General features: G+C 53.6%; 2 protein-coding genes across 2 annotated transcripts; both read right to left on the minus strand.

The window, feature by feature from the left end:
* Nucleotides 1-25: 25 nt before the first annotated feature.
* Nucleotides 26-7,890, minus strand: SLC2A6 (solute carrier family 2 member 6). The gene is made up of 10 exons (XM_058524423.1): nt 7,719-7,890; nt 7,006-7,168; nt 5,780-5,986; nt 5,035-5,134; nt 4,185-4,396; nt 3,664-3,816; nt 2,912-3,020; nt 2,345-2,530; nt 1,959-2,104; nt 26-865 (listed from the first exon to the last, which is right to left on the minus strand). The coding sequence occupies exons 1-10, from the start codon at nt 7,808-7,810 to the stop codon at nt 710-712; spliced, it is 1,524 nt and encodes a 507-aa protein (XP_058380406.1). The 5' UTR covers nt 7,811-7,890; the 3' UTR covers nt 26-709.
* On the minus strand, nt 7,826-18,428 carry LOC131393625 (basic proline-rich protein-like). Its single transcript, XM_058524688.1, has 3 exons — nt 18,281-18,428; nt 8,468-8,534; nt 7,826-8,312 (listed from the first exon to the last, which is right to left on the minus strand). Exons 1-3 carry the CDS (start codon nt 18,426-18,428, stop codon nt 7,826-7,828), a joined length of 702 nt encoding a protein of 233 aa, XP_058380671.1.
* Between the last annotated feature and the right edge of the window lie 3,036 nt (nt 18,429-21,464).

Consider the following 21,464-nt stretch of genomic DNA (forward strand, 5'->3'; position numbering starts at 1 on the left):
CCCACCTAGAATAGACCCCACTCCCTTCCTCTCTAGGACTGCAGGCCTGATTTTATTATTTTTATAAATAGGGTGAACATGGTTTGCAGACAGGAGCGCTCGAGAGCCTCCTGTTCCCAGAGGTCGGGCGAGTGCAAGAGGAAGCTCTGCTGGGTTCTGTGGCCAGGCCTGTAGAGGCTGGAATGTTCCCTGTGGCGTCCACGAGCCCTCACAGGTGCAGATCTCTGTCTTCCTCCCCACAGTCAAAATGCTCACTGTTGGCTAAGTGATCAGAACAGGACGACGTGACGATGTCCCTGTGCGGAGCCACTCTACCACCTCCAACACGGTCTCTGTCCTTATCACAGCCCTCTGGGGGGCGTCCTCCGCTCATGAGCAAGGAACTAGGCCTGAGGTCACCCTGCAGGGCCTTGTCCCCAGGCCCTGGGCAGTGTGCTCCCCTGCGGCCGAAGGTGGCCTCCTCCATCAGCGGGTCTTGGCTAATGAGTGTACGACACTGCAGGCTGCCTGAGCTAGGCCCAGGCTGGACGGGTGTGGCCTGTCCAGAGCCAGAACACGCGGTCGGGGGGCTGTCACGCTTCTGGCTGGTCCTCCTGTGCTCTGGCTGACGGCAGGTGCTCGTGCCTCCTGGACGTGGGGTGCAGGTCTGTGGCCAACACAGAGGCTACGCCGCCCAGTGGTTTAGCACGTCCCAGGAGGGGACCTTGGCCTAGCGCAGGAAAGACCTCCTCCCAGTGCGGAAGAAGGACTCAATCTGCTCCAGCGACCGGCCTTTGGTCTCAGGCACGCAGCAGCCGGTGAACACCAGGTTCACCAAGCAGATGGCAGCAAAGAAGAAGAAAGGCACCTGGAGGCCGAAGGCGTTCTGGGGGTGTAGAGGGGGTGCTGGGTCACATGGGGAACGCAAGGGTCCTCCTGCCACAGGATGAGCCTCATGGGCCCTGCTAGCGTTAGCCAGCCTTGTGGCAGGAGGTCTCTCATCTGCTTGTTACCCTCCTGAGAGACCTCCCAGGGCTCCCCACTGCCTCCAGCACAAAATCCCAATGCTTTAGCATGGCATCAAAGACCCTTGATGTCTGCACGCAGCCCTCCTCTGGGTGGGCCCTAGGAGTTGCCCCCCCCGCCCCCCCGCCCCAGCAAAAGCCTGCCCGGGCCCCGGCCCTCCAGCCTCAGCCTCTGCTCAGGTCCCCAGCTCTCTCCCTTGCCCTCTCCATGCTCATCTTTAAAGTTTCAGCTGTTCCACACTCCACCTCAGGAGGCCTGCCACCCTAGCCTGGCTGGGAGCATGCTCATGCTCTTCTGGGGCCACCCCCGATGTCCTCCCTGCCTGTGCCTCTCTGCTGGGGCTGTGCAGGCCCCGCCTCCCAGCCCAGCCACTCACTCTGAGTGCCCCCAATCCTGCCCTGCCCCACTGACTGCACCAGGGTAGGCATTGGCCCAAGCTGCCCCCATCAGATTCTACCTCCTGGGAGTTGGGAACTGGGACTCAGAGACTGGTTGGCTTCAGGGCCTGCTGGGGCTTTGAACCAAGAGGGGGGGTTAAGCCAGCTGGGAGCTGCGTGTGCAGGACGGGGCAGTGTGCACACGTGCTGCAGGTGGTCTGATGAGCAGGGCACCTGCTGAGAGACCCAAACTGCCCACCCAGACCGAAGGCCAGCTGTCTGGGAGGGCAACAGCGCAGGTGGCTGTGGCCCTGGGCTCCGGCCCCGCCCTGGCCTGGGAAGTCACCTGACTTCTCAGAACGATCCCCTGAGTTCATGTCTGCCTACTGTGAGGTAATGATGTAATGATGTTGTTACTGGACGGCTCCTGGCCTCCGGTGTGAAAGGGGATGTGTGCTAATAACTTCTTGGAGGACCACTGTGGGGCTCAGAGGACAGGAGGAAGCCCTCAGCACAGCCCCAGAGAAGGCCAGAGAGGGCCCTGGCGGACCCAGGGTGCTGGGGCCAAGCACTCACCACCACCAGCAGGAAGGACTTGGTGAGGGCAAAGGCCGTGAGCCAGCTGACGAGCACGCAGAGCCCCGAGGCCACGCCGCGGGCCCGCAGGGGTAGGATCTCCGACATGAGCAGCCAGGTGATGGGCCCCCAGCCCATGGCGTAGCCTGCCAAAAGGGGACAAGGGGCAGGCTCAGGCCCTGTGGCGTGGCTGGGGCAGGCCCCTTTTGTCTCCCCTGAGGTCTGAGAGACCCCTGCCCAACTAGCCCAGACAAACCAGGACAGCAGTGCCCCACTCCATGATAGGCAGGTCCCCCACATCTCACCCACAAGACAGCCCCTCTCTCCCTGGCCAGCAGCCCTTCTAGACTGCCTCCCCGCCCCCCTGGAGTCCCTGCCACACCTACCCATGATGAAGAGCATCGTGGCCAGCAGGGGCACCAGGGTGATGTAGCTGGTGGGTGTGGCCAGGGGCTGCTCTGTGCCCGCTAGGGTCACACTCTCCAGGCCCACAGTGCTGTTAGGGGTCAGAGGCTTCGGACTGAAGTGGACGTATAGCCCCAGTGTCAGGTTGGCAGCAAACATGATGGCTGCTGTGGATAGACAGGTGGCCCTCGGGGGGCCAGGACTCTGAGCTGGCTGCTCCTCTGGAAGCTCCCTTCACGAGCCCCTCAGTGCCCTGCGCCCCGCAGAACAGCAAGCTCCAACTCCAGCCCACATTTGAGCTTCCATCACACCCACTGTGGTGTGTCACGGTCGGCTTGTTCACGCACACAAGCCCCAGCAGACCTTTCTGGAGCAGCTGGCGCATGCCAGGCCCTGTGCCGGGCGCTGGGGAGGCGGAGGCCAGCAGGGCAGGCCTGACCCAGGTCCTCCGGAGCTCGCAGCCACACGCGCCCACCGCGAGGGCCGGCACGACAGGCAGCAGCTGCTGAAGGAGTGAAGGAGTAAGTGGGCGGCAGGCTGGGGCTCACCTGAGACGAAGAGCAGAACCTTGCGGCCCGCCAGGTCCATGGTGAGCGCGGCGATCAGCACAGACAGGAGCCTGACGGCCCCCACAATGGCTGCGTCCTCCTCGGGGGGCTGCAGGGAGGAAACCAGTGTGGCTGAGGGACCCTGGCCTGCCACTCCTATCCCCCGTCCCCCTAAGGCCTCCTTTGGAGCATCGAGCCACTGAGCACCTAGGACGTGGCAGCTGTTCTCTCTGGTCGCCCGACCTAGCCCGTGGGGCTTCTTGGCAGGGGCACAAACACTGTGCCCACCGCTGAGCCCAGGGCCGGCACAGAATCCAGGCGTGACACTAACCAGTGGAACTGTGCTGTCGCTAATCTTCAAATCTCATCTTCGTTTCAGCCTGATGAAGCCAGGCTCTCTATTATCTCCATTCTGCAGAGGAGGAAGCTGAGGTTTGGAGGGGAAGTGACTTCCCTCAGCGAATGGAGATGCTCTGAACCTGGGGTCCATGGTCCCCAAGGGGTCTGCATTTCTATAAAACTGGTTTCCTTTGCAGTCCTGTATGTTTTATTTTCAAACATGTAAGCTTTGATTACAAACACTATTGTGAGAACAGGTGCATGGGACAGAAACAGTTAAGAGACCCTAGTGATCTCTACGTGGTGCATGCTCCCCTGACACGTGGCTCAGAGCAAGTGCTCAGGAAGGGACAGCCTGGCCTCCGAAGGACGCTGGGGGCAGAGCCGGGGCGGAGTGGGGGCCGGGCTCTCACCAGCAGGACGGCAGTGCTGTCGAAGATGGGCTGCAGGTAGACGAGGATGGGTGTGATGCCCGTTAGCTGCTGCAGGAAGCGCATCAGCAAGGCGATGAGGATGGGTCGGTACACATGGGGGTCCCGGGCCTCGGCCCACGACATGTGGCTGCTCTGGAGACACGAGGCCGCCGCTGAGGGAAGAGGCGCCACCCTGGCCCAGACTCCATGGGGCCGAGTAGGAGACTCCCTTCTTCCCTCCTTCAGGAAAGAACCTGCATACTGAGGCCACCCAGGCCAGGGGACAGGCCCGGGGGACCCGAAGCCCAGGCTCTTGAATAAGTGGGTGGGCCAAAGCAGACTCCTGCTTGTCTCTGGGTCCCCAGGCACCCACCACACGGACATCCCCCCACCATTCCTGGTTCCTGAAGCTGGGAACTGCTTGCTGTAATCTCCGTTTTTCAGGAAAAGCAATGGAGGCTTAGACAAGCCTAGGAAGTGGCCATGGCCACACAGAGCTGTGGGCACCCACCCCTCTGCACCTGTCTCTGGACGTTGTCCTGGATCTGCTCGAACTCCCAGCGGATGTCGGTGTCGGCCCCACGCAGCCAGGCCAGCGCCCGCATCGCCTCTGAGTCCCTGCCCCGCGAGAGCAGGAAGCGAGGCGAGTTGGGCATGAAGCTGAGCAGCAGGATCATGATGAGCACAGGCCCCTCCCCGGCCACAGCCAGCCAGCGCCATGGCAGCAGGAGGCCTGGGGGTGAGGAGAGTGTGAGGAGCTGGGGTCCAGGCTGGACACCGAGCTCCCTCCCAATGGGGCCTCTGAGCAACCTCATCTGCCCTCAACGGCTAGTCCCAGGGCCGCCTCCTGTAGGAAGCCTACCCTGATTGCCCCAAGCCTCTGTGGTCTAGACCAGGAGGGGCCACAGGGATTGCTCGGCCCCTAGCACAGGGCCCAGCACATAGTAGGGGGTCCTCGGAGGGTCTCAAGGGCCATGGTAGGGTGACAGAGGGGTAGCCTGAGCAGGGAGGGCCCCAGGCCTCTACCTGCAAACTCCCACCCACCTCAACCAGCTCTGATCTCTTTTCTATATAGACTTCCCACTTGAGACTATTCGAGGGAAACATTCTGTTACTAAAAGATAGTTAGAAGACTGATGGCCCAAGAGAAGCCCTCACTGCCCAGTTAGGGATGGGGCTTGTGACCAGAGAGGGCAGGAAATTGCCTGGAGGTACACAGCATGGTGGTGGCCAAGCGAGTCTCTTGCCTCCCAGCCCAGGGTTCGTTTTGGGATGTGATCATTCCCTTTCCACCCATGTCTGCTCATGGCACCCTGTCACCCCTGAGCCTGCACTGCGGACATGCTTAGTGCTCATCTGGAGGATACTTGCCAAGGGCGTAGAGGGACAGTGATCCGAACACTGCCATGAGCTGGGGCGTGGCTCCCAGGGCCCCACGAACGCCTGGGGGAGCTATCTCAGACACGTACACCTGCAAGACACATCGCCCCGCCCCGGCCTTGGTGAGAATGCAGGTTCCTGGGCCTGGCCCAGATGGGAGAGGAGGCCCTGGTGAAACTTGGGAAGTGGGAAGTGGGACTTCTGGTGGGGTTCTTGTCCTGATCATGACTCACTGCGTGACCTCCCTCAGGCCTCAGTTTCCCTAACTGTCGAGTGGGCAGGAGCACTCAGCTCTGAAATAGGTAGCGTGAGGCTGGGAATTGGGAGGCCCAAGGGCACGCAGACTCTGGTCTCTGCTCTTCCCAGAGGTCTTCATCCCTACCGGGCTCGCCCCAGCCCCTGATGGGGAGTGTGTGGAGAGGTGGTAAGAAGAGATGCCCAGGGAGGGCCCGGGGAAGGCACTTCCCTTTCCTCTCTGTTGCTCAATGTGGATTTTCTCCAATTGAGCAATGTATCTGACTGTCAAGAAATGGGTAGGAAGTTTGGGGAGTCCAGAGCGGGGGCAGCTGGGGACAGACTTCCCCGAAATGAGCTGCCCTCGTGGTGCACAGCTCAGGCTCCCCGGCAAATGCATCCCCTGAGCCGGGGGCTCAGAGGCCAGGAGGCCTGAGCCAAACGGTGGTCCGCACAACACTGAGGCCGTGAGGAGACCCGGGGTGGGCAGTCCTGGCCTTACCGGGATGCAGGCAGCTGTGAGGCCCCCGGCGAAGCCCGTCAGCGTCCTCCCCAGCAGCAGCATCCAGAGGCCGCGGGCGCCCGCCATGAGCGCGTAGCCAGCTGCCGAGGGCACAGCTGAGAACATGATGCTGAGCTTCCGGCCCAGGAGGTCATTGAGGACCATGGCACTGAGGCCCCCAGCCGCGGCACCCAGGGTGAACACGGACTGCAGAGAAAGGGTGCATGGCAGACACGTCTGGGCACCCAGCACCCTCCTTCCCCCATCAGAGCTTAGAGACAGCTGCTTTGCCAGGCTGACCCTGGAGCCTGGGCTGCAGGACTCAGGCCCTGTATAGTAGTGAGCCTCCCGTCTCCAGAGGTGTACAAGTAGCATGTGGACAACCGTTTGTCAGGGATACCACAATGGGGAGTCCTGCTCTGGGGAGGAGGTGGGGCCACATGTCTACAGTGATTCTGTCCAGCCAGATGTTTAAATAAGATACCATAAATAAGATACCATAAATATCTGATACCATAAGATAGCAGATGGGAAGCCCCTGTGACTTGAAGCCCCTGGGATTTTAAGATTTGGGGGGTTCTTGGATTCCCTGTAGAGTGTTGTGAGAAGGATCCAGCCTGTCCGAGCCTCACTTTCTTCAGCTGTATGATGGGGAGAGAGGGTTGGCCCTGGAGTCAACCAGCTCTCATGTGAAGTGCCAGCACACGCCTGGCACGCTGGGTGCTCAGTACACGTTGGGTATTGTTATCTCAGCCACTCTGTTGTATTGTAAATTCCAGGCTACTAAGATTGTCATTCTCGATCTCTGGGGCTCTCGGGCCTGTGCTCTTCCTTTCCACATGTCCACAGTCTATCCTGTGACCCTCCTTGCCCCAGCTGGGGCCTCTTTCCATTGACCCCTGATGGCCCTGCCCCCATCATCCAGGGAGGTGTCTGCTCTGCTGTGACAGCCCAGCCCTGGGTGTGGGGGACCTGGGGAACCCTCGGCCCCAGTGGGGAGACCTTGAGGCACACCTCCTCACTTGCTCCTTCCCACGCCTTCCCCATCAGCTTTCACTTCCTGCGTTTACTTCAGAGCTATCATCTGGTCTCACTCCCCTGCTGCCCATCCTGCAGCCTGGAGTGGGGGCGGAGAGGGGCAGACCAGGGCCCAGGAGGGGGTCTGTGAGTCCCTGCCCACCACCTCCTCCCTGCCCTGCCCCTCTCCTGCTCAGCATGGCCCTTACCCCGAACCAGGATGCCTGGGTTTTGGTCAGATGCAGGTCTGGATCCGAGGAGCGCTCCAGGGCCGGGATGACGGGGGATGTGTAGACCAGGGCATACCCGAAGCTGAAATTGCCCAGCACAGCGGCGAAGGTAGCCAGGAACACCCTCTTGTTCTGTGGGGCCCTGGGGGGGTGGGCACAGTGACCAGGGTCTTTAAGCCCCTCCTCATTGAATTGCTGCCTGTCCTGAGCCCAATGGCTGCCCGCCCAGAGGGCAGGGCTGGGAGGGCTGGGTTGAGGGCCAGTCAGATTGGTACCTTCCCAGGGCCTGATGGCCAGCTCCCTTGGGAAATCTCCAGGGCATGAGGACAGTCCTCACAGCCCATCGCTGTGGCTGAGACACAGGTGCAGGAGCCCTTTTCTCCAGAAGAGGAGGCCTGATTTCTGCTCCCAGCTTTGCCACCCAAAGCCTGCTGTATGACCTTAGGCAAGCCCCTCACCCTCTCTGGGCTTCAGCCTCACTGTCTGTGCCAGTTGGGGCTGAGCCCGGTACTCGGGGGGACCAGCTCCTTAAATAGGACTAGAGCATCTGGAGCAGGAGGGGACCAGATGGCCCCTTGGTGGCCACTCACTGAAGGTCAGTGGAGGCCCAAGGCGGGAGTCAGCCTCCCGCTGGAGGGGACTAGGGCCATCCCCAGCCCCCACCCGCAGCCCCCATGCTCAGCGACTCTCACCCGACCCGTGTCCTCTCCCTCGGCGACGGGGGCGGGTTCTCGGAAAAAGTGTCATAGTCCGGGCCCTCGGCTCCCAGCAGCGGCTCCTGCATGGCCGGCCTCTCCCGTCAGGGCACGCGGACGGCGGGGCAGCTGGGCCGGGAGGCGCGTGGGGTCGCAGCTGCTCGGAGAGTCCTGCCGAGCCCGCAGCTCCGCCCCCGGCCGCGATTGGCTCCGGGGCGGCCCTGCAGAGCGGGCGCCGGCCAATGGGGCGGCCGCGAGCGGTGCGGATGCTCGGATGCGGGCGCGGCGCCGGGGCGGGGCGGCCGGGCTCTCCCGGGGCGCGGATGCTCGGGTGGGGGGCGCCGGGGCGGGGCGGCCGGGCTCTCCCGGGGCGCGGATGCTCGGGTGGGGGGCGCCGGGGCGGGGCGGCCGGGCTCTCCCGGGGCGCGGATGCTCGGGTGGGGGGCGCCGGGGCGGGGCGGCCGGGCTCTCCCGGGGCGCGGATGCTCGGGTGGGGGGCGCCGGGGCGGGGCGGCCGGGCTCTCCCGGGGCGCGGATGCTCGGGTGGGGGGCGCCGGGGCGGGGCGGCCGGGCTCTCCCGGGGCGCGGATGCTCGGGTGGGGGGCGCCGGGGCGGGGCGGCCGGGCTCTCCCGGGGCGCGGCCCGCGCTGTGTGCCCCGGGGCCGGCGAAGCGGATGGGAATCCCGCACTGAGGAAGCTGCCCTTGCGGGGTCTGTAGGCAGAGCCCCTGTGGATTCGTCCCTTACCACGCCTGGGTCTCAGCCGGGTACCAGCACTGGGGGGTAGACTGCGCCGCACCCCCGGGCTCAGCTCCTACAGGCAGAAGGAAACCGAAGCCCAGAGAGGAGAAGCGACTCGCCAAGGTCACACAGGGAACCCTTGTCTTCCTCCAGAGGAAGGCCGTGCGCTCCGCCTGGCTCCCTGCCACAACGCGTCCCCGAGCCGCGGCTGCCCCGGCCCCACCCCGCCCCTCCCGAGACCAGGGGAAATCAGGCTGAGTATCCAGGACAGCCGCAGCCGGAGGGTGTGCGGGCTGAAGGCAGAGGGAGGAGGGGGTGGGCGGCTCCAGTGGGCCAGACTTGTGTTTTTCCGGTTTCTGATTGCAGAAATAACTTGGGCTTGTAGTGAATCATCCAGGTAGTAAGATAAAATTTAACAGTAAGAAAAGCAGAAACTGAAAATTCCCTCGAAGTCCATCCTCAAAAAATAACACAATTACTACTCACAGCTCTCCCTTTGGACTTTTTCAGAGAGAGGGCTGAATCAGACCCTGTTCTGCTGGATGGGTGTCCCACATATATTTTTAAGCTGCTGCTTTGTTGTTGAACATTTGGGTTATTTCCAAATTTTAGCTGTTAAAATAGTGAAGCGTTTTAAAAAGTTACTATAATTACCTTTTATTATTGTCAACTGACATAAAGAGTCTAGACATTAGTGGAGGAGTTTATTCAATAATCAGCATGCGGAGTTCCAACCCCGGGAAACAGTCCAACAGATGCCCCGAGGAGCTGCTCCGAGGGGTGTGAGCTTATGTCTCTTTCACAAACAGTGCACGCGTGGGGAAGGGGAGAAGAAAAAAGACTTACAACTGGTTTTCATATATGTTAAAGAAAAAAAAAGGAATAGAGTACATCTGGGCTTTTCTCTAGATTTACGTCGAAGGTGACATAAGAATTCCTTGGTTTTCCATCAAACAAGTTGGGAGATGCTGACCTTATCCACGTGTGGAGGGAGGCCAGGACCGGGGTCGTGATTATTCCCTCCATCTCTAAGAAATGCAGCTGGGGATGTGAGAGTGAAGTACCCCCTTATCTTTCCTGCTGTGGGTCTGCCCAGCAGGCGTCTTCGGTCATGAGGCGTGGGGTTCAAGGTCATTTGACACAGGCTGAAGATGGCCTGCACGGCCACCTCACAGGACAGCATGGATGTTATTGTGCTGACTTAAAGCCTATGCAGGTTGCTTGTTAGATTCACCTGTTAGACCAGGGAGAGGGGTCCCAAAAATCTGCCCACAGTCCCCGCTTTTGGTTATTATCAACCCACGGATGCATTCGTGACCAGTGAGGTGTTCCTTTGCTTTTTCTCCAACATGGTGGGGTACCTCTCATTTTTTAACCTATCTTACATGTCGTTTATTAAAAATGCATTCTGGATCACTCTTACCTTCCTAGCTGACATGATCGGGGCCTCGTCCTGCTATTGCCTCCTTTGACAGCTAGCATAACATTGGGATAATATGATAATTAACACAATCAAAATTACAGTTGTGAGTACAGTTTTTACAATTTTTCTCCCAAAAATGTTCCCTGGCAGAATTTCCTTGGAGGTTTTCCCCAGGACGTGCCCTGTATAATAGATGTATCTTGTGAAGTCAGAAGTAATAGGAAGATTGAGAACAGGTTTGTGTAAGATAGGTCTTAGACTCTGGGTTTTAGAATTATATGTGAGTGTGTGATTTATGGGCTCACGATTTGTTGGACTCAAGGTGGTAACCTTTTCCCAAGACCAATAGTTGGTATCTAAGAATTGGGGCAGCTTAGAAAGACCAATGTGACAAGTGTAGGTGAGTCTGGTAAGAAACAAAAATAATGCAGGGCTGGCCCAGTGGCGTAGCAGTTAAGTTCACGCACTCCGCTTCCCTGGCCCGGGATTCAGGGGTTCGGATCCCAGGCACTCACCGACGCACCGCTTGTCAAGCCATGCTGTAGCAGCGTCCCATGTAAAGTGAGGAAGATGGGCACGGATGTTAGCCCAGGGCCAGTCTTCCTCAGCAAAAAAGAGGAGGATTGGCATCGGATGTTAGCTCAGGGCTAATCTTCCTCACACACACACAAAAAAAAAACAAAGAAAATACTGCATATTGTCCTTTAATGACTGGCCTGGTCCGGACTCCTGGGAGTGCTGTCCATATCAGCCATCGGCCGCTTCTCTTCCTGGTCTTGTTGGCATAGTTTCAGTCATAAGTCCAAAACACGCTCTGAGGACTACTCTGGAGAAGGCGCCCTTTTTAGGTGAGAAATATGGATCCAAGAATCAATGCCCTGTAATTTAGCTGCACAGGAATTAGTCAGAGGACTTGATAAGGTCCTTTCCACTTAGGCTGCAAAGAGTTTTTCAAATGGTGAAGTTTTCAATAAACATAGACACGAGGCTGTAAATCATGAGCTTGTAGACCTTCATCTGTGGGTTTTGCATCATATGCATCAGCAACCAATTTCAAGTGTTCTTTTAATAGTTTGGATAAGATTTTACAATAGTGATGTATGTCACCTTTTAGTAATGAAGGTTCATATAATCCTTCATCTAGACATATAGGTTTCCCAGTAATAATCTCAAATGGACACAACTGATATTTGCCAAAGGGTGTTGATCTTAGGTTGACAGTACCGGTGGAAGGGCTTTAGGCCGTGATAAAGAGAATGCATCTGTGAGCTTAGCCAATTGGGTCTTAATTATGCCATTGGGCCTGACGATTGGGGTGGTAACTGCAGTGAAGAGGCTGCAAAATAGGCCAGGTTCTACAAATTTCCTTCATAATTTGTCCGGTGAAGTGAGTCCCAGGTTACTGTGTAGTTCCGCTGGACTCCCCATCCTGGAATAATACTGGGGATAATTCCGTGCTGGGATAATTCCATGCTGGAATGATTTGTTCCCGGTAGTAGTTTACTGATTGATTGAGCCATAGCCCTTTGGCAGGAAATGCTTCAGCCCAATGAGAGAACATGCAAATCATAACAAGTACGTATTGGTAACGTTGGGAGGGAAGCATTTGGATCAAGTCCATCTGGCAAATTTCAAATGCTCCCACTGGCAAAGGGAAAACTCCCTTTGAACTATGCAGAGGCCTCCCTGGGTTATGCTTAGGACAGACTAAACATTTAGGGTATATTTTCTGTGCTGTAGTAAAACAGGGATTCCAAAAGTATTGTTTTTTCCAAGAGATCATTTTCTCTGGGGCCCAATGAGTCAGATCATGAAAATGCTGTAGAACTGGATGTTGAGCTTCTAAAGGAAGTATTGGGTGTTGATTTGGCCCAATCCATAAGTTTCTGTGGAAATCAAAAGCCCCCCTTTTGGGGGCCGGCCCAGTGGCATAGTGGTTAAGTTTGCACTCTCTGCTTCCGTGGCCTGGGGTTTGGAGGTTCAGATCCCAGGTGCCGACCTGCACACTGCTTATCAAGCCATGCTGTGGTAGGCGTCCCACATATAAAATAGAGGAAGATGGGCACAAATGTTAGCTCAGGGCCAATCTTCCTCAGCAAAAAGAGGAGGATTGGCAATGGGGGTTAGCTCAGGGCTAATCTTCTTGACCAAAAAGAAAAAAAAAAGCCCCCCTTTTGGATCTATAATTGTTTTTCTTTTTCAGTAGCGGTTTTCTGAAAATCAAACAGAGCCTCAGTTAAGTCAGAGAAGGACAAGAAACATGTCAAAGTTGGTGGAATCACCATTCATGAGGCGGCTTCCTTGTTGCTGCTGCCTGATCTCCCAACTTGTTTCCTTTTTTGGTTTCCAAAGTGTCCACCTCAGAGTGACCTTGTATTTTTATTATTACCAATTCCTTAGGGAGTAAAATGGCTTTTAACAAAGGAGCCATTTGTTTCCTGTTCTTAATATGTTGTCAAGTAGAGGTTAAAAAACCTTTGTTTTTAGAGCATCCCCAAATCGTGGGCTATTCCAAATGCGTATCTAGTGTCAGTAAGAATATTTGCAGTTTCCTGTAGCTAGACGACAGGCTGAACTTCTACTGAATGAGCATCAGGCGAATGAGCCCTCTCCAGAATGGAGACTGGAGGACTCACAGCACACCTGTCCTGATACGTCCCGGTAAGTCCTCGCCAATATGAGCCATCTGTGGATAATATAAGGTCAGCATTAGTTATGGGACATTCACGTAAATCATCCCCTGGGGTCGAAAGCTGGTTAGTTAACTTTATGTAGTCATGATCAGATTTCATTGATTTGGCATCATCTGGGAGCCAGGCGGAGGGAGTTAACCTGTTACCCCTAAGCAGAGTTACATTAGGAGAAAACAAAACAATTTCATAAGAAATTAATCGACTTGCAGAATAAGGTGGAATGTGATGAGAATTTAACAAGGCTTCAACTGAATGAGGAGCCTAAACAGTTAAAGGAGACCCCATCATCATTTCTTCAGTAGCCTCGCACAAGAGAGCTCTTGCTGAAATAGCCCCCATACACAGTGGAAGTCCTTTTGCTACCGAGTCTCATTGCTGACTATAATATCTTATAGGTCGATGGCAATCCCAATGTTCTTGAGTTAATACACCTAAAGCATTTCCTTTAGCTTCATGTACAAAGAGAGAAAATGGCAAGTTGAAATTAAGGTGACCTAAAGCTGGTGCCTGAGCCGAGATGGACTTGAAGGTGTTTATGGCTTTTTCTCCTTCTGGTGTCTATTCAATCAAATCAGACTGGTCAGACTTAAGTAATATAAATATAAAAGGTTGAGCAATGAGTGAAAAGTTAGGCACTTAGTTCCTGTGGTATCTAGTCAGTTACAAAAAAAAAAAAAAAAATCGCCTCAATTGTTTTCGTTAGTTTATGAAGCCATCAGTTTCTCTGTTATGGTTCTGTAATTTTTTTTACTTAGTTTAGTTTTATGATCTGAAAGTTTATCAGAAACCTATATTTTAGAGTAAGTGTCAGAATCCTTTCCATGACTCTCTCTGAAGATGAAATATATTTGCGAAATCATCAGAGTAAAACAATAAATGTCTGTAAATGACAAAAGACCTCAAAATGGCAACTAACAAAGGAACTTCGTTATTTCTGTGACATATAACATTTTAAGATAATAACTAGAATTACAACTGATAACAGTTGTTATTAGTTACAACTGAGAACAGATCAGAATTTTAGCAGTCGTATCATTTTTATTATATTATAAATATTATTATATTATTGTATATAAAATTTTATTATTATATTATAACATTTACTTACACAATATAACCTTAGGGGGTTTGTCATCACTTATTTCACAATGCTTCTCATGCAATTTCATACCAAAGGAGTCTAATTAGTTTAATATTTCCCTCTTTATAGAAACAGAGAACAAAATCTTTGAGAAGTCCCGGGGGCCATTGGAAATTATCAAAGTGAGTTTTAAGTCAAAAGAAGGGCTGTACCCAGGATTCAAGCCTTGGGGGAAGTTTTTCAAAAATATGAAAAGGTTTTAAAACACTTGGACAAATAGGAAACAATGTTTAGGTATCCATTCAATCCAGGTGACAACAGAAGATGTCAAAGGCCAAAAAATCTTAATAGAGAAACCTCAATCTTTTTGAATATAGGAAATAATTTTAACAAAACATTGATTTTCTGTCTTTTAAGTAGATTTACTCAAAAGTAAAGAAAAATCTTTTATAACTTCTTTATCAAGAGCAGACCAAAAGTTCAAGAAGATCATCCTTTCAAGAGAGAGAAAGCCAAATTCTAATTTTGCACCAGCTTACTCTTGGTATTGCAACTCATTTATTTAATTGAATTCACTTTGATCTTAGCCAACTTGACCATGCACAAAACTCTTTTCTCAGGGTTTTACTTCCACAAACCATCTGTCACTTGCTTTTTACATTCAGAATTTGTCCCATGCCTTCTTTCCTTTTTTTTTCTCTTTCCTAGTGCTTTAGGACAAATTTATCTTTCTTAACAAAACAAATAGAAATATTTCCATTCTTTATACCTTCTTTACTGAAAACATACCCCTTACTTTTCTTGTATACAGACTTTCTAGAAACATGTGCTTTTTCATAGGAAATTCCCCAGTGTGGCACAAAACATATTTATCAATAAACCTAAGCATCTTCCAGTTTCTCTGAGATAAGAAGCCAAAGGCAGACAAATCTATGCTTAGTAATTATTTTTTTTTATAATTTTATTTCCTTTTTTCTTTTCCCCCAAAGCCCCAGTAGATAGTTGTATGTCATAGCTGCACATCCTTCTAGTTGCTGTATGTGGGATGGAAAATCTCAGCATGGCTGGAAAAGCGGTGCATCAGTGCACGCCCGGGATCCGAACCCAGGCTGCCAGCAGCGGAGCACGCGCACTTAACCGCTAAGCCATGGGGCCGGCCCATTAATTAATTTTTAATATTTTATCTTATGGGGAAATGACGTAGATACTCAACAAATTTTTATCATTTAACTTAATTTAGCAAAATTCTAAAGTTTCAAGTTATCAAAAAATTGTGAAGGTATTTTAAGTACACACACCATAACACATAATTATTGTTAAAAAGTTCATCCAAAAACTTTTATCTTTTACATCTATTTAGTTTACTTGTTCCGAATAATTATATTTAGATTGCCCACAAAAACTTCATGAGATGTTAGACAAAAATCAGCTATTATTCTAAGTTGATATTTTTGCTGACAAATTTTGTAACAGAAGTAACATGTCTGTATCATACCCAGTGCTGATAACTCTGAAAATATGTTTATTTCAATCAAACCAACAAACCTAAATAAGCTTTCATTTACCTAAGTTTTTTTTTATATCATATTAACTTGAAAGACAGTTGGTTTAGTTTGTATTACATTTAGAAATAATTTATATAAGCACTTACTTCAAGCCAATTAAATAGAGCTCTTTTAGAAATTATACTATCTGGAAGCAGAAAAATAGAGAGAGAGACTTACATACATAAACATACAGACAGACACAAACCAAGATCTTCAAAATTTTAGCTATGTCTCAGGTATAAAACTCAAAAGAATAGTTGGATCCAAATTGTTTTTCTGGCAGATGAACTATGTTTATTTGCTCAGATGGCTAAAGATTTTTACTAAAGATTCTTTTTTTTTTTCCCCTGTAAGGATCATTTAAAAATAATTATTGAATAAAGTCAAGGACCTTCAACCATTAACTGGGAGGTCTGAGACCCAGGAAAGACTTACCCTGCTATGGCTGGAGCTCCAAGAAGTTGGTTGTGCACAAAGGGCCCTGCTGGTACCACGGCGCCAGGTCCTCTCGATGCTCCAGGTGGTCTCAAGCAGTCTCTCTGGGTCCCTTCTTGGTCACCAATTTGTCAACTGAAATCAAGAGCCTAGGTGACATTAGTGGAGGACTTTATTCAATAGTCAGCGTGAGGAGCTCAAACCCCGGGAAACAGCTCAGCAGATGCTCTGATGGGACTGCTCCAAGGGGTGTGAGCTTATGTCTCTTTCACAAACAGTGCATGTGCAGGGAAGAGGAGAAGAAAAAAACTTACAACTAGATTTCATATATGTCAGCAAAAAAAAAAGGGTGGAGTACATCTGGGCTTTTCTCTAGATTTACGTCGAAGGTGACATAACCAAGAACTCCTCGGTTGTACATCAAACAAATTCAGAGATGCTGACGTTATCCATGTGTGGAGGGAGGCCAGGACCAGGGTCGTGATTATTCCCTCCATCTCTAAGAAACGCAGCTGGGGATGTGAGAGTGAGGTACCCTTTATCTTTCCTGTTGTGGGTCTGCCCAGCATCTTTGGTCATGAAGTGTGGGGTTCAAGGCCATTTGACACAGGCTGAAGATGGCCTGCATGGCCACCTCATGGGACAGTATGGATGTTATTGTGCTGGCTTAAAGCCTCTGCAGGTTGCTTGCTAGATTTCCTCGTTAGACCAGAGAGAGGAGGTCCCAAAAATCTGCCTACATTATCATCAAAATGCAACTGTAATGGAACAATAGAGAAAACAGAGAGGTGGGGAAGCTGCATCCATCTCTGAGAGCCTCATGCTGTTGGCGTCTTGGTGTCTTTCCTTCCTGTCTTTGCCCCCATGTGTCCGTTTTGCATCTATGCCCATTGTGTGTGTACACGATGGTGTGACTTCTGTCCGTCCTAGTTTAAGCATGTTCTTGCCATCAAGGACATAGTTTTGGGCCCAGGCACACCCTATGAATGGTGACTCCTGCTGATAATGTTGTATAGTCCTCATAACCACATTTTAAAAGTTGAGATACAGGGGGCTGGCCCGGCGATGTAGTGGTTAAGTTCACGCTCTCTGCTTTGGCAGCCTGGGGTTCGCAGTTTCGGATCCTGGGTGTGGACCTATGCACCACTCATCAAGCCATGCTGTGGCGGTGTCCCACATAAAATAGAGGAAGACGGGCACAGATGTTAGCCCAGGGCCAATCTTCCTCAACAAAAAGAGGAGGATTGGCAATGGATGTTAGCTCAGGGCTAGTCTTCCTCACCAAAAAAAAAAAAAAAAAAAGTTGAGCTATAACACATCATAAATGTACAGCTCAATGAACAAACTTCTGCATCCACCCCTGGAATCACTCCTCAGATCAAGTAACAGAAGCTTCTGATCACCCCCAGAAAGTCCGGGATAGCCTTCTCTGTCCTATCCACCCTCCTGAGGTCCCCCCACTCTGATTTCTGTCATCATGGATTAGATTTTCCTGCTTGGACCCTCAGATGAATGGAATCATATTCTTGTTTCTGGCTCTTTTTTTCCAATGCATTATTTTCTTTTGAAATCAACTTTATTAAGGTATAATTTACATACAGTGAAATGAACCCATTTTAAGTGTATAGGTTGGTGAGTGTTGACATCTGTATTACTCACCCCCTGCCCCCAATTGAGATATAGAACATCTCCATTCTCCTAGAAGGTTCTTTTTGCCCCCTTACCCCCTCCCTAGGAAACTACTGATCATATTTCTGTGTCTGTAGATGAGATTTCTCTCTCCTAGAGTTTCATAGAAAGAGAACTATGTATTAAGTGCTCTTTTTCTGGCTTCTCTTAGTCGGCACATCCGTGGGATTCATCTGGGTTGTGATTTTCACTGGTCAGCTCTCTTTTTGTTGCTGTGTATGGACATACCACAGTTTGTTCACCACCCTTTGATGGGAAGTTGGGTTGTTTCATTTTTGGCTAAAGGAACAAAGCTGGTATGACTCTCCTTGCAGAGAGCCCCATGTTAACAGCTCTTTAAGGCTCCTGAGTGGACAGACCTGGATTTGCTCATGAGTCTTCTGTCACGGGTGTTCAGGCTATTTCAAACATTTTTACTTATTAAATGAGCAATGCGATGAAAATCTTTGTCCTTAAAGGATAACTTCTTTCAGCAAAGATCATTTCTGTGGTCCTCAGGCCTCTCTTAACCCTCCCTCTAGTGGGCTTGCACCTTCTCTCCTGCCCACTCGTACCTGGGTCTGCCCCAGACCGCCTACTCCCGGACCTGGCCTCTGGGGTGGGATGGGACTCTCCTCCCCTCCTCCACCCACCCTGTGGCTGGCACAGCATGGGCATGCAGCAGGTGCCAGGAAGCCGCTTGCCAGCTTGAATTAAGAGCCCTCATCTTCCTGAGCCTCCCGCAGCCCCCAGGCTGGAAGTCTCAGCTGGGAGGCAGCAGAAAGCGCTGGTCTGGTAGTGGGGGCACCTGGCTCTGCTGGGCTTGGAAGAGCTGCTTCCTGTCTCTGCCCTGGGACACACCCATGTGGGAGCTGGGTCCCTCCCTTCCCCACCTCCGAGCTCCAGCCCCTCCCCAGGGGTTGGGTTCTTCAGGGGAAGGACTCTGGTTGACCCACTCAGGCTGCCACTCACTGGTGCCTGTCCCTGGGGAGTGTGGCAGCTCCAGGCAGGCCCCTCCCAGGACCTGGGAGCCCCACAGCTGGAAGGTAATGTCCTGCAGAACTGCCGGGGTTGGGGAGGGGTTGGGCAGAGACCACTCCAACTCCTGGATTGTCTCCATCCCTGGCTGGTCCAGGGCGTTGGAGCTTAACAAATGACTTGGTCCAAACTCTGCCCCTGTGCGGAGGAGGAGCCTGAGGACGAGTCTCAGGCTGCCATCACCACCTCTGCCAGCCTCTGGGGCTACTCCGGAACCCACTTCCTTCTCTGAGCCTCACTCTTCTCATCTGTAAGACGCATGTAACCTGGTGCCCACCTCCCAGGCTGCCGTGTGGCCGGAGGGCAGCTGGCAGCCTTGATGCAGCCCCTCCTGCATTTGACAAAGCTCCCTCCAGATGTTTCTGCGGGCTTCCAAGCGCCCTGGAAACTGGCTGAGCTGCATTCCGGATCCCCTGGCACAGGAACAAAGGTCTCTGAGGAGGGCAGCAGGGCTGAACCTGACTGTCCAGCCCCAGTTATCTCAGGTTATTTCGAGGGAAGAGGGAAGGAGGTGGGAGGGAATGCCAGTAGCCCAGGCGCTGTCTCACCCAGTTCTTATCCCCCTGCTGGGGCCGTCGGCATCTCCATTTTACAGAGCAGAAAACTGAGGCTCAGGGAGGCACTGCCCGGGGTCATCTCCTGCTGTGTCTGGAGGGACTCCCGAGGGAGAGGGATGGGAGGCACAGGCAGAGGGTGGGCAGCGGGGCCCTTCCCAGAGGAAGTCCTTTCCCTCACCTCCTCCTTCCCACAGATGGGCCGGCCAGGGTCCCTGAGGGAGAAGGTCTCTGACACCCAGCTGTCCGGCGCCCCTGCCACGCCCCGCCATGCTCCTGGAGATGCGACCCCTGGCCCCGAGGACTCGGACCTGGTGCCCTCTGTGACCCTGGCTGCAGCCCTGGTCTTACTCTTCCTCCTGCTCTCAGCCTGGCTGGTGTGGAACAGGCCTCTCCAAAGCTCCTGCTAACAAGAGTTCCTGCGTAGGGGTTGGAGTAGCCCTGGGCTGGGCCTGGACAGGGTCAAGAGGGGCACAGCGCAAGCAGAGCCAGGGAGGGGAGGCCTCCCAGCCACACCCTGGGCCAGACCTTGCGGCCAGCCACTCAGCCCTCGCCCACAGCAGCCCCAGTGGGACCCCAGGAGGCTGCCAAGGCCCCCCTCTGGAGGGCAGGAACCCAGATGAGTCCTGGACTCTGCTGTGGAATGCCACTGCTGGAGCCTCACACCTCGGGACGGCCACGGACGGTGGGCTAAGAGGCTCAGGGCAGCGGAAAGTGCTCAGGAAGATCGGGCTCAAACCTACCTCATCCTGGTTTGCTTCAGGGCCTGGGCTAGGTCCCCATCTTTGCCCCACCATTCTGGGTGTTGTAAATAAAGCCAGATGACCCCTGGGCATTTGTGGGATGAGTCAAAGCGTTGGGAAATGAGAGTTCCAGGCCAAGCTCTGCCACGCTGGGCTGTGTAATGGTGGACAAGGCCCTTCTCCATTCTGGGCCTCCGTTTCCCCAGTCATCAAATGAGGATGGCAATATCTACTTCTGGGTTTTGTTGGGAGGGCTGACCAGCGGGTAGGCACTTTGTGGTCACCTCCGCAGCAGACACCCTCCCTTTGTGCCCACCCCTCTTCCTTCTCCTGAGACCCAGAGAACCCGTGGAGGAAGCCCCTCCTGGGCTGAGGCCTCGCAGAGGCGGGATGCGCTGGTCTTGGCCGCCACCTGGTGGCTGACGTCAGAATTGCACCATCTACTGTGAGGTCCCCTTGAAGTTCCCTTCAGGGCAGAGGAGGGGAAGACGTTTTATTTATTTATTTATTTTTTTGTGAGGAAAATCGGCCCTGAGCTAACAGCTGTCGCCAATCTTCTTCTTTTTGCTGAGGAAGACTAGCCCTGGGCTAACATCCGTGCCCATCTTCCTGCACTTTATATGGGATGCCGCCACAGCCTGCCGCGCCCGGGATCCGAACCGGTGAACCCCGGGCCGCCGCAGCGGAGCGCGCGCACTTAACTGCTTGCGCCGCTGGGCCGGCCCCGAAGATGTTTTATTTTTCAACGTGGAAAATTTTGAGATTGTGGATAAGTGCAAATCCCTTTTCCCAGAGAGAACTTCTTTTACCATTTGCTATTTATCTTCTTTCCCTCCATTTCTGTGTTTATCATGTACTTATAAAGGGAATCATCAGGAAGGTGGCAGAGGGGATGGGAGAGAACCGCTGGTGCATGCGGAGGGGGCGGGGGCGCTGCGGGGGCGGTGGTCACTGCCCAGCGTCCTTGGTGCCTTCCTGCCCCACAGTGGCCCCTTCTTGGACCTTGGCAAAGGAAGACACGAGTTTCTGGGGGTGGGAGGGGCGTGGAGACCTTCAGGTTGGGACTGGAGGCTCTGGGACCCCTCTGTCTGTCACTGAACAGTAGGCATCAAGACATTCCCTGTGCCAGACGCTGTGGGGAAACAGGTGAGTGGCCCCCAGGGAGCTCGGCGGCTGCGCAGTGGCCCTCCTACTCTCTCACCAGCCTGGCGGGATGCAGGGATGGACCACAGCGGCCCTCCTCCTCAGCTCACCTCCTGCCTGTTGCAGGAAGAGGGAGGCCCGATTCCTGGCACAGTGACTTCGACACTGTCCCTCCCTCCTCTCCCCTTCTCCTCCTTCTCTCCCCCTTCCCTCTCAGGAGCACCGTCCCTGGTGGGCAGATCTGGGCAGGATCAGGGCTCTGCTGTGGCCTCGAGCTCAAGGCCCAGGGTGGGAGGCAGGCAGCTAAGTGTGGCCCCCACCACCTCTGACCTTCTGCCCAGGGAGCAGGGGCCCTGAGGGGCTCTCCTCTCTGCTCCCTCCGTCACATCCCCTCCCTGTGGGAGGGGGAGAGGGGCTGTGGGCAGGACACCAGGTGCCCCCCATCTTTGCTGCCCCCCAGCTCTCCCCACCTCTCCTCTTTTGCCCCCCACCCCCATGCATCTTGTCAGAGGGAGACCCTGAGACTCAGCTTCTGAGGTCAGGGGTGGCGTTTGTAACCCAGGCACAGACTGTTAGATTCTGCCAGGTAGGCTGGGCTGGGCTCGCTGCCTCTGGGGGTCCGAAGCCCCACGCTCCTCCTTACACCTTCTCAGAGGGTGCCAGAGCCAGAGCAGAATC

The sequence above is a fragment of the Diceros bicornis genome, chromosome 28 (genome assembly GCF_020826845.1).
Source record: "Diceros bicornis minor isolate mBicDic1 chromosome 28, mDicBic1.mat.cur, whole genome shotgun sequence".
Taxonomy (NCBI): Eukaryota; Metazoa; Chordata; class Mammalia; order Perissodactyla; family Rhinocerotidae; genus Diceros; species Diceros bicornis.

Excerpts from the sequence above, each read along its gene's own strand:
- SLC2A6 (XM_058524423.1), bottom strand. The coding sequence starts at position 7,810 with ATGCAGGAGCCGCTGCTGGGAGCCGAGGGCCCGGACTATGACACTTTT. Across the intron at positions 2,531-2,911 it reads GGTTCTGCTCTTCGTCTCAG|CAGCCATCATGTTTGCTGCC; the intron begins GTGAGCCCCAGC and ends GTCTATCCACAG. Across the intron at positions 866-1,958 it reads AGTCCTTCCTGCTGGTGGTG|AACGCCTTCGGCCTCCAGGT; the intron begins GTGAGTGCTTGG and ends CTACACCCCCAG.
- LOC131393625 (XM_058524688.1), bottom strand. The coding sequence starts at position 18,428 with ATGGAGACAATCCAGGAGTTGGAGTGGTCTCTGCCCAACCCCTCCCCA. Across the intron at positions 8,535-18,280 it reads CTCCCCAGGGACAGGCACCA|GAGCTGAGCCCGGGGGTGCG; the intron begins GTGAGTGGCAGC and ends TTCTGCCTGTAG. Across the intron at positions 8,313-8,467 it reads CCGGCTGAGACCCAGGCGTG|CATCCGCGCCCCGGGAGAGC; the intron begins GTAAGGGACGAA and ends CCCCCACCCGAG.